This window comes from Artemia franciscana, chromosome 10 (assembly GCF_032884065.1).
Source record: "Artemia franciscana chromosome 10, ASM3288406v1, whole genome shotgun sequence".
Lineage (NCBI taxonomy): Eukaryota > Metazoa > Arthropoda > Branchiopoda > Anostraca > Artemiidae > Artemia > Artemia franciscana.
In genome coordinates, this window is record NC_088872.1 from 7180693 (window position 1) to 7200380 (window position 19688).

Sequence of the window (19688 nt, forward strand, 5' to 3'; positions counted from 1 at the left end):
TGGCAGCCGTGGCGAATTTAATTTCCTATCTGATGTTGTTGCGCATCTTGTTCGGTCCCTGAATTATATAACATGAAGGGTAAAATTAACATTACGAAAAAATTAAGTTTTTACAAGTTCATGAAAAGGAAGTTCTTGACACAATTTTACGTAGTTTGTACATGCTAATACAGCTTGTAAACAATCTTTCTGGCCGATGAAGTGAAATTTTCTAACACTGAAGAACCGAATATTTGACCAGATGGAGGCATTTATTTTTCATTGTTGAGCGTGAAATTCTGCCGCCACGGCGATTTGCCATTGATAACTTCGAAGACCAAACTGCCTTTCCATGACAAAAGTATAACAGTTCAAAATAGTGATGAAACCTTTTAATCGACAGTGAACAGATATACAATTTTAACTGGATATTTCGAACACCTATACAGTGTTCATCATCAGCAGTAAAACCTTAAAAAAGTTTACATCTGTTCATTGTCGATTAAAAGGCTTCATCCCTATTTTGAACTGTTATACTTTCGATTTGCCGTTGTTGCGCATCTTGTTTGGTGACAGGATTACGGTATATAACATGAAGGGTAAATTTAAAATTAAAAAGACAGTACGTTTTTACTGGTTCACAAACAGGAAGCTCTTAACACAATTTATAAAATTTAAAAGCAATTTTTAATAAGCATTATGACGCAAAGATAAGTATCAGGACGTATTTTACACCACGTATATCTTACCACGTATAGACAAATCCGTTTAACAGTTAACTGAAGGTACACAAAAAGTATATCTTACCTGCAAAATACTTAATCCGACTGAAGCATTTTCACTGACACTGGCACTATACTGCTTAGGATCAAAAATAGGCGAGTTGTCATTATCATCTAATATCCGTATAAAAATTTCTTGGGTCACTGATTGACTTGGAATGCCACGGTCATGTGCAGTTATATACAGAGTGTAATTTGCACGCGTTTCTCGATCTAATTGTGCAGCAACACGTAACAGGCCATCAACAGGTCCCAGAACAAAGCGGCCATCAGGAACTGGAGCCAGAGAGTATTCAATATAACTATTCCTGCCTTCATCACGGTCAATTGCTTTAATGGCCATTACAACACTATTAACAGGTGCGTTTTCTGCTACTGTTGTGATGTTGGGAGTGACAAACTCTGGTGCCATGTCGTTAACATCTTTAAGTGTTATTGTAACCTGAAAATACAAGTGTCATTAGTAACATGACAGCTGATAAACACTTCATGGCTATGCTTGTCAAGTTATAATAATAATAACATATTAAAATAACATTGACAAAATTATTTGCCTCATAAAAATAACTTAATATTCTTTTCTTCTGAATTGAATAAAAAATAGCTCTTTCAACTGAAGCTAAGGAGCAACATTAAAACTTAAAACGAGCAGAAATTATTCCTTATATAAGGGGGGGGGCACCTCCTCATCAATCCATCACTCTTCACCCTAAAGTTTTTTAGAACTTTAAACAGCGTCTTGTAATTAACGGCCCTCGTGTTTAGGAGTCACTCTTAAAGAATTGGGATAAAAGTCAAACTTAATATTCCTTGACTCTTTTAGGGGCATTTTTCCCCTTTTTGGAAATCAGGCAAATTTGATCAGGCTTAAAACTTATGACGAGTAACAGTTAACTTAATAAGATTGTATACATTTGGGGTCAGCATAAACGTGACCACAAAATTTTTAATATAAATAATATAATAATATATTTATTTAATAATTAATTTATTAATTTATTTAATAATTAATAATTAATTAATTAATAATTAATTTATTTAATAATTTTATTTAATAATATAATGGTTTCCTACTGGTGCAAATATGGTGTAGAATTCGCGGTTTGCACTAGCAGTTCCGATTAGTTCCGAAGACAGTTTTCCCGCACCTTTTCTATTTTTCTACTAAATAATTTCTACTTTTCCTGCACCATTCCTAGTTATTTCTATGAAGGAATAGATAAGGAAAAAGGAAAAGTTTCGTCCTATAACTTGCAGTCCATTATTAGTGAAACAATTGGCAGAAAGGATATTTTTCAGATATTTTCGAACTATTGTTCCTTATACTGTCTCCTCAGATACAACATAAACACGCCAGCATTCTTGAAGGAAGAATAGAGGGTTCGTTTTTACTTTTAGAAGAGTGGTTCTAAGAAAAACAAATTTCCATGTTCTTATTTAAAAGTGGGAACCCTTTTCTAAACACAAGAAATAATTTTATTTTTGTTAGACATTTTTCTGTTTCATTTCATCTATCTGTTTCAGATTGATCAATCTATTTCATCATTTTTCCAATCTTTTTCATTTTTTCAATCTTTTTCATTTCATCAATCTATTTTCTGTTTCATTTCATCAATCTGTTTCAGATTGATCAATCTATTTCATCATTTTTTCAATCTTTTTCATTTTTTCAATCTTTTTCATTTCATCAATCTATTTTCTGTTTCATTTCATCAATCCTGGGCGTTTTCGATTTTCGTGTCTTTTGAGATACAATATACTTACGCTGATAATTCCATTATTATGGAATCATAATGTTGATAATTATTTCAAATCTGTTTTAAAAATTGGACCCAAATTTTGACAACTACACGCCGAATAATGTTGTTTTGTTTTTCTTAATCAAAGCTGGTGTTTTTTCATAACAGAAAAACTAATTTTAATTTGTCAGATATTTTGAATCATATCATGATTCCTGACGATATTACTTCCATTGTCCCATCAGACACATCACTTTTCTGCCAGGATTTTGGTGAGGGAGTAGTTACTTTTGAAAGGTATTTCGACAAGAACTAATTATTCCTGTGACTAAAAAGCGACTAAAATCGGAGTCTAACTTTTTTCAATCACCAACCATCATGACTTAAGATTCAAATAAAAACCACTAAAAATGTTCTCGACTTATGGAAACAACACTGTCCAAGTAAAGAGCTACACGGCTTCAATGTTTGTTGTTGTCCTTTTTTTTTTTTTTTTTTTACCTAGCCACTTTATGGAAGGGGTGATCACATAAACTTCGGAGAGGGCTCATTCGACTGGAAATTGATTATTTGAGCACGCTCTTTAGCAGTTGAAAGTTATTGGAGGGCAATCAGCCCTCCTCTTAAGGCATTTTATAAAAATTTTCAAAATAGCCAAGAGGTCCAATAAAAATGGTTACAGGGATGAAATAACCTCCACGGCCCCTGGGACAAGGAACTAGAAAAATACTATTAGAAATTTCATTGGTTATGATATTGAAAAATGTTTTCTTTTAATTTATCCTATATTCAACCACTATTCGGCCTTTACTTTGTATTCTGCTGGGAGATCCCCATTCCCAAGTAGATCCTAGTTACTCTCTTGTTACCCTGTGAAAATGAACCTTGAATCTTGAATCTATCCTTCGTGTGAACTATCTCTATAATAATAAAACACTCTTTTTTTTACACCCTAAAACGTTATGTCCTAACTATCTTATCTTGACGATGATTTTACAGCGCAGTAAAAAAAGTTCTTGTCTCCTAAAAGGCCTCATTAAAATTTTATTATCTCTTATGGTGAATGGAAAAAGGAAAAAATGTCAGACCATAAAGCAAGGATGAATAGTTTAACAACTAGATACCTTATTTTACAGCCTAAAATAACCAAGGGGTTTCCTATTATCCACCATCTGGTGCACATTTCGGAGCATAACTTGTTCCACCCCGTTTGGCACATATCCACAACACTAGGTTTCATCGCACCACGCATGCCACTCTTGGCACCACGCATAGCATAATTCCGCTACGGTTATAGTGTTCCAACTGGTGTACACAATTTATGGAAGGGGGGAGCCCCTCGAAGATAATACTATATTGGATGGTGGCCTAGCGAATAGTCCCAACTCCTTCAGTCTTGAAAATGTTGAAATGAGCTACAGATAAATCACTCACCCCAAATGGACTCAGTAATAATGGTATTCGTGTTTTCATAATACAGTATATCTTAGTTAGATTTAGACCCGTCTGCGAATCGTAACTTAGAGTATTTTTTATTTTTCAAAGACAAGGGAGTTTTCTAGTACCGGAGTAGCCAACGAAAAACGCTGAATTTGACGTTATTTTCAAAAATACAGTGAATTTCCTTTATGAAATTTGACCAGAAACGTTCAGGGGCATAGTAAGCATATAATAGATCAAAAATCTAAACGCCTGGCCCTCATAAACTTAACAAAAACAACGTCATAATCACAAATATCACTGATTTTGAAATTTTAGCTCATTTAACGTGAGGACCCCTGAGCGTTAAAGATAAATCCCTGCATTTACGTGACACGAGGTGATTGCAAACGTTAAAGAAATTCAAAAACCCCTTCAAAATTCTCAGATATCTTCCATCAGAAAGGTATTCGACCTTCTTTGTGAAGTAGAGTAGTAGAGTCTATGGCTTAAATAGAACAGTTTGCTAGATAAAAAATGGTATTAAAAAATATTTCTTTAGTAATAAAAATCTCAAAAACAAAATGGAAAATTCGAAAAATAGATTGATAGACCTAAAAAAAAATTGGCCCTGGATTAAAACAAAAGATATACCATTGGAATCGCCATTGCCAAAAACTTATTGCTAGAGACTTACAGTCCCCTGGCTTGAACAACAAACACTTTTTTGTATAGGTAGCACTGATGTATCTTTTTTTTTCTCCTGTTCCGCTGCTAGTGGGGAGTTGGAATATCATAGAGAGTTTTTTTTTAAGGGTTCATTTTAAAGAAAATTGCCATATCTAGTGCCTTTTGTAAAACCAAAACATAATATTTAAAAAAAAACAGTTTTTCCTGGAAGTAAAGAGCGATATTGAAACTAAAAAAAAAAAAACAATATTATTGCTTCCCAGCCTATGCAACATAAATGATATATTAAAAAAAATATAAAAAAAATAGCTCGAATAAGCCAACTCATGATGTTTCCCTTGAAGGGGTCCGTATTTTGATTTGAAGTTATGTTCGAGGAGCAGGAGCTTATGCTCTTTATCGAAATTCTCCAGATTTTTGTAGTTACAGTTTATTTTTCAGTGGATTCTGAATAATCTACAATTTCAAAATGCTTCTACTACTAGCAACTTACTATTGCAAACGGTTTTTTTCTATCTGTTATGGTTCGTTTTTTACTTAGTTGCAGCTACTACTGTAACCAATACCGTATCTGGAGGGGGGTAGGGGATCTGACTCCTAAAAACGTAACAAAAATAGATGTAAACAAATTTTGATGCTTTTTAAGGTTTGTACCCCCCCCCCCCCCGAAAAAAATCCTTTTATGAGCCCCTCTCCTCGAAAAGTCTTGGATACGGCCCTGACTGGAACCATAGTATTGAACCAGTAAACTCCGCTTTGATGTGTTTATCATTTAAAGCCACAAGTGATAATAAATGATTGACGTTCAGATATATTCTAATAAATGGCATAGATGGAAAACAGCTCAAAGCGAATAGAGTGAAACTTATAATATGGGGATTAGCCAAGTCTAAAACATTACAATCAGCCAATTCAAAAATCCCAAGTATTTTCTACATTATATATCTATTTGTACGTTAGATATGAACGAGATTAATATATTCAAAATTACCATTAAAGACAATACACATTAGGGTGGAGCTCCTTTTAAGTACTCAAATTGACGAGATTCAGATATCCAATTAAAAAATTCTCAAATAAGTTATGAGAAGACTTAAATTTCCGGTTTCAAAGGTCCACCTTAAAAACTGTAATTTAGCCATAACAATGAGTTCAAGCATGGCCTTCCCCGAATGTTTCAGTGTTGCAAGAGAATCGATTCAAGTGCACCTTTAAAACCGTAATTTAGCCATTTGAACAATGAGTCCTAGCATGGCCTTACCCAAATGTTTCACAGTGTTGCAAGAGAATTGATTTCCACAACTGCACAAGATCATGTTGGAGAAATTCGCTTAATGAATAATATTTTGCTCCCCAACCGGCATCCAGCTCTGCTACTACTGTTCCTCAGTGCTGCCATGTCTGATTTAAAATTGCGCCACCATGTCTGATTTAAAATTGCGCCACCACAAATGTGAAAATACGCCAAAAGCACCATTTTCTAGTGAAAGTTTGCCGAATTAACGATTCGCTCCCCCCGAAACTAAAATTGTGAATTTGAAAAATTCAATGCGCAACCGCCTCAAAAAAGAGCCCATATGGCGCAAACGGGCCCCCACTAGAAACTCGGCAGCTTCTTTCTCTTTACTTTTGCATCTGCAGCAGGAGTTAAACCCTGAGACTGTGTGTTGCCAGGCAGAGATCAGCCCATTTTGCTCCCACAATACATTACCAGACAGTAGGGTGAATTTACATCGGTACATCGCACTGCCGCTGGACTGTGATAGCTGAATAAGTTGATATCCGTTTCTTTTAAGTTTTAAATTATCTATTCAATTTTTCTAAAATTTGTTGTTTATATAATTTCCAAATTCGACAAATTATGCCTTGCACCGTTAGATTGTTGACAGCAAAATACTTTCCGAAAAATGTATCTATAACGAACTAATTCAATAACAAAAAAAAGTTAAGTTCTTTCTGCTGATAGCTTTAATTATCTAACTATTATTCACACGGTACCTCAGTGTTTTTTTATCTTGAATATTTACAGTTATCATTTGAAATTATCAGTAAAAGCTCGTTTTTTTTTTAAATCCATTCATTTTACGACAATCAAACCAAATTAGCCGATCTATCGCCACCAAAATAATTTATTGACAAGTCAAAGGGTAGTAACGTTTTATACTCTCACCCTTTCCAAATGTGGGCTAAATAAAAAGGATATTTCATGTGTTCCTGCCATGAGCGTCAATGCACAAAAATGTGTGGGAGGGAGGATAATATATCTTTTAATATCTAAGTGGGGAGGGAGGAATTATGTTGTTTTTTGATTTTTTTTTTGAAAAAATACCAACGAGTAGGCCTATATCAAAAGGAGTATTTTTCAAAATCTAGCGTCAATTGGCACTCGTGGCTCCTTTCCTTCCAATTGGTGCTCACTATTGTTGGCAACATTCTTTAATGCAGATACATAGAAACATATATGTCGGTCAACACAATTTTGTTGCCAACATTTTCATAAAAATTATTTGGTTTTAAATTTAAAGCTAAAACAACAGTGAAACAGAAAGATGATTTTTTTAGGGGGAAAAAATTTTCACGTATGAAAAATAATCAGGTAGAATTTAAATTTTAGTTCAGTTAATTAAACACAAGCTTAAAAATAATTAAAACACAATTTTATTCATATTTTTAACTAAATTATTGACTAAATAGTTGATTATAGCCAGGTTTTTAAAAGATGGGCTGATTTTTATCGTTAAAAGTAAGAAAACGTGGGATTGACTTACAAAAATATGTCACTGATTTAAACTTTAAACGCATCTCTTAACATGGGATTACATGAAAATGATCTCGCTTCTTCTTTAATAAAATATGAACTATTCAAAAATACAAAACATTTATTATAGGCATACAAATTGCCTATAATAAAAATTTAAAATGTATCTCAATATACCTAAAACATAAGAAGACATTTGGAACATTATTTAAAGGGTCAAACAAGAATACAGATAAAGATGAAAGTGCACAGCAGATCAGCACTTAACATTTACTTTTGAAATGAAGAAATTTACGAGTTATGAAGGGAGGGCTAATTTACCGTTGATCTTCCCAACCAATAATCAGTTGTTTTCTGTTTTTTTTTTGGAGAGGTGGAGGCAATAGGCCTTTGAGGCTTAAGGCTCAACGATAGCTTATAGTTCCGTCCAATAGCGTTGTTTTGGGGGAGGGGATTGTAACCCTCAATAAACTGGAGAAAAAATATCATATAGCCCATGCCCATTGACTCTCCGGATGGAGACCCCTCATGCCCCCTTCCCCAATAAAAATGCTAGAACTACGCCCCTGGCTCCGCCAAGCTATAAAGTGAAAATTTCTAACTTTCATAGCTGATTGGCCAATACCCGAAAAGATGTATCATGGTTGCAGCAGTAGCTGTAATCTATTAAAGAGCTAAAAACAGCCCATAGTAGTCGAAAGTTTAAAAAAAGCGTTTAAAAAAAAAACTGCCCAAGCCTGAAAGATCCCGAAAATTGTATCAGATCAAAATAAAAAGTTTACCATTGCAATCACCATGGTCGAAAATCTTATACAGGGAAATTACAGTCCCCCTCCTTGAAAAAAGAAGGAAAATCAATTGTTTTTGCATCGATAGCACTGGTCTTTTTTTTTCAGGCCTAGCGGGCTACCAGAACATCATAGAGAGATGCTTAATGGTTCATCCAAAAGTTATTTTTCATATCTACGCGCTTTTTTTTATCAACTTTACCATTCGTAAGTGTGATGTATCACTGATAACAACACTTTTGGTGCCACTTCCTAAGTGGAAAAGCTCTGAAGTACAAAACAGGTACTACTGTAGTAGTTACGTTCCAGAACCCTTAAGTGGAGGTTTACAAGAACCCCTCCCGTACACTCCCCCTCCCAGCCCCCTTAGTAAGGTTCATGAATTGTTTGCTCATCAGTAAGTTACTGAAACATTAGCAGGCTACCACACCCCAATAGATAGATGTTTCATGGCTCAATTAAAGGCTATTGCTTATATTTACTAGGTTTTCACAAATTCTACCGTCTATTAGATTTCTCAGATTTCAATGTTAACTAGTTTCTGGAGAGAATTTGTAATGAACTCTTTTCAATGTTTGAAGCATTAGCTGCAATCTAGTAAAGAGCGAACCAAAGCCCATAGCAAGAAAAAGTTAAAAAACGTTAAAACGGTCTTTTTTTTCTTTGTTTTACAGGCCTAGCGGATTACTAGAACATCATAAAGCTAATTAAAAATGAGCTCATTTGAAAACTAGGCTTCATACAGCTCTCTTTTGTTACAGTAGCCTTCTTGTTTCTGCTAGTCAGTAGGCGATTTATAAAGCCCTGTCTTCATTACGGCTTTTTCAGGCAAAGTCGACCGAGTAAAAACAGCTTGTTGTTCATCGAAAACAAACGTTCCCGAAAAACATGTAATGTTTGGCGAAGTAAGGATAATTAACTTTTTGTTATAGACTGAAAGCTTTTCGTAGTTGTCAAATTTGTCTGTAGTATTTTATAGAGGTGTCTTATAGATCGGTGAAAATCAGAAATAATATTAAAAATAAGTTTTCAACTGAAACTAAGAAGTAGAAAAGACCTTGGTAGCTTTGTATCTACATTAAATTTTAATCAAAAACGAACAAAGATTAATTTTAAAAACCAAAGTTTTTCCGAGGGAAGTAAAGAGTGAAGTTGAAACTTAAACCAGGCAAACATTATTACTTCACAGACTATCTAATATATACCAATAAAACTAGTACAAATGAACTAGCTAATTATGTTTCCCTATAATTCTAGGATTATAGAAAACTAGCGCTTTACTGAAAACACAAAATAATATAGGAGTTTTGGTAAGTAAAAAGAAAAACAGTTAAGTACACTTTTTACAGAATAAAATATTGTTAATCCCTTTTATGATAAAGCAACAATTCATTTTAGGATTGTTGCTTTATTCTTATTTCTAGTTTTTTCGTTTAATTTAATATCACTTGTGCAAAATGGCTCAGTTCAATGACTGGTTCTCGTTTTGGTTCTGAAAAGGACATGCCATGAGTAGTTTGTAGACAAGTTAAAAGCGAAGCCATCTTGATAGTATTAGGACTATAGACTAGCTTTAGAATTTGTATCATAGCTTGAAAATCAATGTCGGATAGAGAGAAATAACCAGATTTCCAGAGTTCATATTATGTCTTATTCTAAGTAATACCAAAGTATATTTCTTACAATTTAAGATTGTATATTATTCACTACAGCTGGCGAGACTAAAATGCTACCTGATAAATCAATCCAGTGTTTCTGTATGTAGTTCAATTACTTTGCGGTTAATATGAAAATATTTAATTTTACGCTTATGTTTTTAAGAAAATTTTAATTGTATACGGAAAGTTACTGATGTCACAACTGGTGTAAGACTATGAAAAGCTTTATAGATTAGTTTATTGTTGTCAGACTACATACTCACTTTTGACTACCAAATCAATATTCCTGTTTTTTTTATACTTGAGTTTTGTGTTTTCAGTAAAGCGCTAGTTTTCTAGCCCTGGAAACATAGGAAACATAATTAGTAGGTTTATTTTTACTAGTTCTATTAATATATTTATATATAATAGATAGACTGTGAAGCAATAATTTTCGTTTGTTTTAAGTTTCAACTTCGCTCTTTACTTCCCTCGGAAAAATTTTGTTTCTTAAAATTAATAACAGTAGCCTATGTGGTGATGATATCCGCTGCAAACTCGAACAAGGGAAGCTTTCAATCCCTTGGCATAATAGGCATAATAGGTCACCAATGGCATAATAGGTCAAAAGTGCTGATCTTATTATTGGCCTTCTTGAAGGTTCATCCAATATTGAGAAAACAACTCTTGATCGGGCGTGACAATTGGAGGGGAACTCTTAGATTTTGCAAATACACATTCACAGTCATTTTCATTGATAAAATCGGAAAAACAGCATTATCCCCCCTTAATTTTTTAAATGTCATTTTTTGTGTCATAATTAACTAAAAAAAAAACTATAATACATTTCCTAAATTGGCACACCTTACCAGAATAAGAGAAATCAGGCCCTTAAATTTTTGTTACAGTTACTGTATTTTTAATCCAACTTTCATCTTACATTTTAATGATCTTTAATTATTATCTTCCTCATTCCAAGTTTTTTTCGGATATCATTTCATTTCTTATAGAGAAATACAAGGCATTTTTCACAACAGTTTCTTCTCGGGGTGTGGGGAGCATTTAAAGGGAGATAACCCAGTCATCCAAAATTGAAAATAGGCATGTCAATGAAAAATATTTGGAGACTACATTGCATTTCTAACAAGGTATCCCAAAAATACTGAAATACTCACCTGTACAGTGGAAGAAAGCCTTTTCTGTGGCAGCTCTGCCATATCGATAGCTGTCACGATCAAGTTGAAGGCACTCTGCTCCTCCCTATCAAGCTCCTTAACTGTGAAAAGTGTACCGTTAGCATCTATGCCAAAATGCTTTTCTTCATCCCCACCAGTTATTTTAAACTCCAATTTTCCATTGTTACCTTAAAGGAAAACATGATAATAAAATTTGAAAAGTTGACATTTAGCTTTCTAGATATGGACCCAGGATTTTTTTTAGGGGGGGGGTAGAAAAAACTTCAAAAAACACTAAAAATTTGTTTATATTCGTTTTTGGTACGCTTCTAAGAGTCGAACTAAAATTTCGGGGGGAGGGTTCAAATTCCATACACAACTCCCTGGTTACGGTCCTTAAAAAACCTTGACATTATTTATGTCAAATGAAAATATTTTTAACCTTTAAATTATATTTTCATTTTTGGATGGATTAAATTTTGTGGTTGAGTTGGGACAGTATTACAGAGCCAGGAGTTCCCATACCATCCCAAACATTCTAACCTTTAAAACTAGGAACTAGTTTCTAGTCTAATTACTACATTTTCAAGTAACTAGAGTGCTGAAAGACTGTGCTGAAGCGCATATTAAACAATTCGTGGTAACGGACTCCAGCAAGGAGCGACCTGGCTCAACAGTAACCAAACTCTAAAAAATTGAATTTTGATACCAATAGTTACATCAAAAGAATCGTATTTTTGTGCTGATTTTAAATATATGATTTCATTCAAAAGTTACAAGCCTAAGAAAATTTGCATTATTTAAGAAAATAGGGGAAAACAACCTCTAAGTCACAGAATCTTAACGAAAATCACACCATCATATTCAGCGTATCAGACAACCCAACTGTAAAAGTTTCAAGCTCCTATCTGCAAAAAGGTGGAATTTTGTATTTTTTTTTTTGCCAGAAGACAGATCACGGATGCGTGTTTATTTGTTCATTTTTTTTTTTTTTTTTTTCAGGGGTGATCGTATCGATCCAGTGGTCCTAGAATGTCGCAAGAGGGGCCATTCTAGCGGAATTTAAAAGTTCTAGTTCTCTTTATAAGTGACCAAAAAATTGGAGGGTATTTAGGCCCCCTCCCACACTTATTTTTTCCCCAAAGTCACCTGATCAAAATTTAGAGATAGTCATTTTGTTCAACATAGTCGAAAAACCTAATAATTATGTTTGTCGAATCATTTCTGTTACATTTTAAAGAGTCAGAATATATTTCAAAGGGTGGGGGGGGGGGTACAAACCTACTGCATAAGGCCTTGTCAGCGGCAATTGGCATTTGGTGACTTTAATTCAGCCAAAATTGCTATATGCTTGTGTTTTCAGAAACTCCAAAACGTCTATTAAGGTAAAAAAGAATCTAATAGCAATTGCTATTGCCACTCCTCAACTGGTGCCCCTGAAAGAAAGGATAATCTTGTCCCCAGTACGCCCATCTGCTTAGCGTCAACAAACCTAATTAGCATAAGTTACCCAGATTTTTCCGAGTTAACCTAGGCCTATATTTTGAAGACTGAATTTTAACTTAAACAATTCATAAAAAATGAAAAGTACTGATTGACTTTCAGAAATTTCAGCAAAATCATATACGAATGCAGATTAATTAAACCGATACATTTTAATGAAGTCGCCAGACGCCACCGTATTAGTCATGCTAGCAACAAGGCCGTATCTCAGATTTTGTTCGGGGGTGTATATTTTTGAGGGGAGGGGGTTCGCAACAAAAAATTTAAAAATGCATCAAAAATTTATCTATATACATTTTTGTTGTGTTATCCTGTGCTTCGGGGGAGGGGGTAAACACCAGTAACACCTCCCCCTGCATGTGGCCTTGGCTAGCAGTTTGCTCAGTATCTTCAGTATAACTCATGTTAGCAGTTTATTCTATATCTTCGCTGGTTAAACCGCCGAACATTTAACTCTTGCAAGTTTCTGGTTCTCTTTGGCCTTGCCTTTAGACGTAACATCTTTCTTTGGCGATGCAATTTTACGGAACAGTATATTATGGACAAGGCACAAACACCATTTAAATTTAAATTTTGTTATAGCTATACCTCATAAACAATGAATATGATTATTAATCCTATATCAGGCTACCCCAGCAAACGATGAATACAATTAATTTTTTCTCTTCAAGTAAATTACTTTTCCTTACAGATTACATTTCGGGGTTACTAATTGAGAATCAGCTGAAAACCAATTTACGTTGCTTTTCAGCTCGGTTACCTCAGGGGGTATATTGTTTGGGTAGTTTCAAATTTATAGTTTTCAGAGGGGTTTCCGGTTTACAAAGAAGGGTTGGCGGTGCTTCTGACCCCCAAGCACTTTAGTTGATTGATTTGATTTTTCGGTTGAAGTAGTTAAGGGCGGAGAAAAGGGTTGGAATAGTTGGTAGATTAAGCTCTCTGACTTATATTTGAGTTAATATTTGATGAACCACATCTTTTCTCAAGTCGATTCGGTACTTGTTGATTATTTAAAACACATCGAAGAAGTCAAGTTAGGTTAATGTTAATGAAATATATCAAAATATGATGGAAATAAAAGATTTTAGTGACAAAATTATAGGAACTACAGTAGATAACTTTGGAAAGCAGGCCGCCCAGAACGCATTATATTAAATATCTAACCGAATCCTAACCACCTCTATGTATTGAATATTTAATCAAAAAATACCTACATTATAGTATTTCTCACTCAAAATAAGCAAACAATAACCGGTTGGAGAGGCAAACCGGTTTGAGAGGCAAACCGGTTTTTTCAGATGTTCCAGAGCAGAATTCTTGAGTGTGTTCTGAATAAAAGGGAAGTACCAAAGATTGAGATCAGTTGAGCTTAGAATGGTCGAACCTGCTTTGAAAGTAGACAATAAGCTGAAAAATTCGTAAAATATGGCTCCTGTTCTCTTTTGGCGAATAAGCCCCCCCCCCAAGAAAAAACAGCCATATACACACCGGACCTGTTTAAAGATATTGATCAGATAAGAGATAATCCAAGAATCTTATAAGGAGGAGAGGGCCAAAAAAGAAATATTTTCGCATTAAATAGCCAAAAAATATCTTTTTGTTCTTTTTGTCACATCTTATCGGGATTTAAAAAGAGGGAAATTATACGGGAAATATAGGAAATTGTTGCGATATTTATCAAAATTTGATGTTTCGAAGGGTACCATCCTAAGGAATCTCATCTCTACATGCCTGCATGGCCTTGTTTGAAACTTACTTCCCCGCCAATGAAGACAAAAAATGGTTCACACAAAATTTAAAAAGGAATGGTAAAGATTAGCTATTTCTGTACAGTGTTACCAATTGTCTACAGATGAGACTGTGTACCTATAAACATGAAAAGGAACCAAAGGCGCCACTTATCGACCAAAAATACGCCAAAAGCGCAACTAAAAATTCACTTTGAATAAACTGCTGATTTGAAAAATTAAATGCATATAGACATTGAAAAAAAGAGATCAAAGGGCACAAACGCACTCCATCAACCAAGCTATGATAAATCCCGTGTTCTGCCAAAGTCTGTGTGAGTAGAAAGAGAAATAAAAACGAGAAACGAGGAAAAATTGTTGGCCAGAGAAGACGAAACAACAATGCAAATATTTTGTATGAGGCCTCCGATCAGCCGTCGTCAGTGAAAAAGAACGGAAATTATGAGACAAAATAGGCAAAATGGTATAGAAATTTACACTGGTCTTTTTTTTAGGTTTGTCGTTATATTTCGTTTGACAGATTTTATTTCATATTAAATAAAAAAATAAGTTTTTTCAACTGAAAGTAAGGAGCGACATTAAAACTTAAAACGAACAGAAATTGCTTCGTATAGGAAAGGGGCTGCTTCCTCATCAACGCCCCGCTCTCTACGCTAAAGTTTGACTCTTTCTCTCAACACTTCTTTTTAAAACGGTAAAAAACTTTAGCTTAAAGAGCGGGGCGTTGATGAGGAAGCAGCCCCTTTCCTATGCGAAGTAATTTCTGTTCGTTTTAAGTTTTAATGTCGCTCCTTACTTTCAGTTGAAAAAACTTGTTTTTTTATTTAATTTCTGAACGTTTTTTAATCATTGCATCTTTTGATTTTGGCTAAAGGAATAATTAAAACGAAATTTTGATTTTTTTTTTTGGCTATTTTGAGAAAAAAGAGCGGGGGAGGAAGCCTAATTGCCCTCCAATTTTTTGTTTAATTATAAAGGCAACTAGAACTTTTAATTTTTTACGAATCTTTTTATTAGTAAAAGATATACGTAACTGATAAATTAGCTTACGTAAAGAACTTTTTATTCTCATGTTTTTATTACATATATGAGAGGGTTCGCCCCCTCGTTAGTACCTCTCTCTTTACACTAAATCTTAAATTTTGTCCCAATTCATTAAGAATGACCCCTGAATCACAAAAGCCGTAGAATAAACAGTTGACATTACTAAAAATACTTTAGCGTAAAGAGCGAGGTATTAGGAGGAGGTGAGCCCCTCATATGGGTAATAATTTCTGTTCGTTTTAAGTTTGAAGGCTGCTCCTTACTTCCAGCTGAAAAAACTTTTTCATATTTATTTTTCCATTGTTTTTTCTTAAAATAATGCTAGTAAATCCTTAGCTCCCTTCATGGAAATTTTCTTCCCCCGTGGCAAATTCCTCGATGGAAAGTCCCCCCAGCATATCCCCCTCTTCTCAAGCCCTCCCCCAACCAAAAAATCCTCCTGAAAACGCCTGTACACTTCCCAATAACCATTACTATATGTAAGCACTGGTCAAAGTTTGTAACTTGTATTCCCTCCCACGGGGACTGTGGGGGAGTAAGTCGTCCCCAAAGACATAGTTATAAGGTTTTTCGACTACGCTGAATAAAATGGCTATCTCAGAATTTTGATCCGCTGACTTGGAAAATAATTAGCGTGGGAGGGGGCCTAGGTGCCCTCCAATTTTTTCGGTCACTTAAAAAGGGCACTAGAACTTTTCATTTCCGTTAGAATGAGCCATGTCGAAACATTCTAGGACAACTGGGTCGATATGATCACCCCTGGAAAAAAAACAACAACAAAAACAAACAAATAAACACGCATCCGTGATTTGCCTTCTGGCAAAAAATACAAAATTCCACATTTTTGTAGATGGGAGCTTGAAACTTCTACAGTAGGGTTCTCTCATACGCTGAATCTGATGGTGTAATTTTCGTTAAGATTCTATGACTTTTAGGGGGTGTTTCCCCCTATTTTCTAAAATAACGCAAATTTTCTCAGGCTCGTATCTTTTGATGGGTAAGACTAAAATTGATTAAACTTATATATTTAAAATCAGCATTAAAATGCGATTCTTTTGATGTAGCTATTGGTATCAAAATTTCATTTTTTAGAGTTTTGGTTACTATTGAGCCGGGCCACTCCTTACTACAGTTCGTTACCACGAACTGTTTGATTAGTATCTTTTCCACTGAGCAAGCATCTGCAGCCAGATAATTGGACAACAAGTAACCAGTAAGTTTTCAAATATATCTTGTGCGTCTTCTTCGCAGTCAAAATTCATCGATTTTTCCTTTGAATAGGATTTTTGGAAGGTGATTGAGGTCCTTTTTACTGAAATGCCCAAGCCAGCGTAATTGCTACCGTTTGAATTGATCATGATTCAGTTAGGACGTATCTCCTCATCGTTTCAAAGCTCAGCGAGGAGTTAGTAGCAGGAAATCTTGCTGAAGATTCAGATTCCCCCTCCCCTAGGACTTATCAAAACTGACGTTTTTTCAGAAGGTTCACCGAATCTCGAAAACAGACCCCAAAAGAATTAGTGCATTTCACAAGTCACAGCGGCTAGAATACCATTTTTAAGTCTATTCTTGAAAATGTTTAAACTTCAGTTTAATATGCTTCCAAATAAGTATTTCCTAAGCAAAGTACAGGTCTAAGCTAAAAAGGGGCATCATTAAGGAGGTGGCTTGTGCTGTAGTTCAGAACAAGTTTTAAAATAGGTTATTTGATTAGTTTTAAAAACCGGAATTTTTTTTTGTTCTTTTTCAACAAGGCATGCGTTTTTTGCATAGATATGCAGCTTTAAAACGGCTCTACGTTGGCTATGTTAGCCGTGACCTTTTTCACTTTTAACATGATTATTTTAGGACATAGTGTGTTTGATGAATAGGTGACACAGTAACTTTTTATGTCACATAAATAATCGATGGCTTGGAGGCTATGATGCAGACTAAGGCTAATAGAGGATAAACCTAGCTTTTTACATAGGTTAATTCTTCTTCGTTATAACGACCGAAATATCTTTCTTCTGTTTCAATAAGGCATAAATTTTTTACGCAAGTACTTAACCTATAGACTGCCATATGATGGCTGTTATAATGTAATTTTTTTGCTTTGAACTGTAGCCTAGAATTGGTGACATAGTGTGTTTGGTGACATATACCGATGTTTGTCAGCCAATCTTATAGAATTTCTTTTAATTTGCTAGTATATGTCTTGTTTGTTTAAATAAGAGAGATTGATTTGAAGTTTCAGGTTATTATGGTTATGTTGTGATTTGTAATGGAATATAGATTTAATTTTTACTTAGTTTTTTTTTAAGTTTTAAGTTTTTCTTAGTGTGGCAGTATTTTGTAAAAGATGTATTTTGGTTTTGCGTGTGAAGAATAAAATTGTAATAAAAAATACCGTGACCTTTTCACTTCGAGCGATAGTAACAATTTGTTGACATATTCTGACAGTTGGGAAGCTTAGGATTCATTCCCTAGAATGTGCTAGAATATGCAGTTTGATATAATAGAATATATTAATTTTAGAAATAGTCTGCCCCCCACTTTTTTAAAAATAAAATATTGTTTATCTTATATTTAAAACTCAAAAGAATAGAACAAATGTAAGATTTATTTTAATTTATTATTGAAATTAGTTCCAGACTTATTTTAATATTCTGTGTGAGTAAAGGAGTAATTTTATTCAAGGTTACCGAAAGGGGGAATGGATGAGTGAGAGGCAAAATATCAAGCAACAAAAAAACAAAACAAGCAGCTCGTTTAAAATTGTAGAACATTCTGAGAATATATAAAGATATTTGAGACTTTTTGAGAGGGGGAAGAGTCGAAAGATATACCTACTTACGTGCATACTCCCCGTATTTTCTACAGAAGGTATAGATATGGTTTGATCCCGTTTTCTAGGGATTAAAGTAGCGAAAGGCTAAGACAGTTAGCAAAAGGTGTGCTTCTGGTAGTCCGTCCAGGGCCAAACAAAAAGCGGGTTATACTCAAACTGGGTAGTAAAAGGTCCTAAGAAAGGATTTGCAAGAAATTGAACTTTATGTAAGTGAATAATACGCGGCTCTTTGAACAGATTAAGGCGAAATCAGATAGCAGAGATGCGTTTGCCTCCGACGTCTTGATGCAACAATGATCTGTTAAGAAAAATAGTTGTAACTACTGAGGGGGTGTCCACTTTCAGAAATTACATCCACAAGGTGGCACGTGTCAACTCTGGCGGGAGTGTACCAAGCGTTGCAGAACGGTGCAGGACTCGTCGCATCCCGAAATCTACAATAGGGGATGGGAAATGGGCGCCCCCTAGGCAACCACCACAAAAATGAGCCTTAGGAGACAGTTAAAAAAAAAACAGAAGGAAAACTAACCTGAATCCTGATCAGTTGCGCTAACTCGAAGTAAGGTTGTTCCAACGGTAATATTCTCAAATACCTCGTCATTATATCCCATTGGATCAAAAACGGGGGAGTTGTCGTTCAGATCGAGCACGTTAAAATAGACGGTGACTGTTGAAAACAAACTGGGCCGTCCAGTATCTTGGGCTTGTACCACAAATATATAATGTTGAGTCTGGAAAAAAATATTCATTAATGTAATGAAAAAAAAATCACCAGTGCAACAGCACAAACACAGAAATAAACGCACACCATAAAACCAAACTTAAAGAAAAATTAAACCATATAAACAAAAAAGAAAGACAGAAGGGGAAAGGAAGACTGTTTTTCTACTTTAGTAATTAATATAGATCAGTACTTGAACGAGGCCTTAACTTTACCAATCCATCCAATTACATAGGTCAAATAGCATAGCCATACACAATCAACCGCAAAGAATAATCCATGGACAGGCATTCATGTCGTAAGTAAGTATAAGTCGTCATATACCAAATATTAAATTACAATAAATAAGACAAATAATTCGAAGGCGACAACCCAACACAAGGTCTCATCAGAGGCCTGACAATCCGAATTCTTTTATTACCTAGCTTTTTACTTTTGCGTTACGCTTGCAAGTTTTTGGCACGTTATTTTTCTGCGGCCCTGTATAAGCCGTTGATAAATTGAAGAACGCTAGGGCGGCTTCGTCTCCTGATAAATATTTTGCCTCCGACAGTGACTGGTGGCACTTATTTTCGAATATTATGTATGTATAGCAGGTTTTACTTAGCCACCATTGGACTCCACCGTGTTTCGCTCTCACTTCAACTAATCGTTGGGTTTAGAAACTTAATTACCTCCTGCAAGTTTTAAACTAAAACGCGGCCTCTATTAATCATTATTGGCTTTTATGTATGGAACAATTCCCAGTTGAGTTATTTGGGAGGGGCTGGGGGCATTTGCCCCAAAATTTGATATGGAAACCATCTTTTTGGTAAAAAAATTGATTTTTTTTATGCTTTCATTAAAAAAAAATTGACCCCCTTCCCTGTAGTTTC

At 34.7% G+C, this 19688-nt stretch overlaps 1 protein-coding gene across 1 annotated transcript in view; it reads right to left on the reverse strand.

The window, feature by feature from the left end:
* Nucleotides 1-19688, reverse strand: part of LOC136031717 (cadherin-related tumor suppressor-like) — a 189667-nt gene that overhangs the window by 54704 nt on the left and 115275 nt on the right. The window contains exons 6-8 of the mRNA XM_065711422.1: nt 18622-18823; nt 10968-11155; nt 787-1203 (exon numbers count right to left, since the gene is read on the reverse strand). Coding sequence (XP_065567494.1) covers nt 787-1203; nt 10968-11155; nt 18622-18823 — 807 coding nt within the window. The remainder of the gene's footprint in view (nt 1-786; nt 1204-10967; nt 11156-18621; nt 18824-19688) is intronic.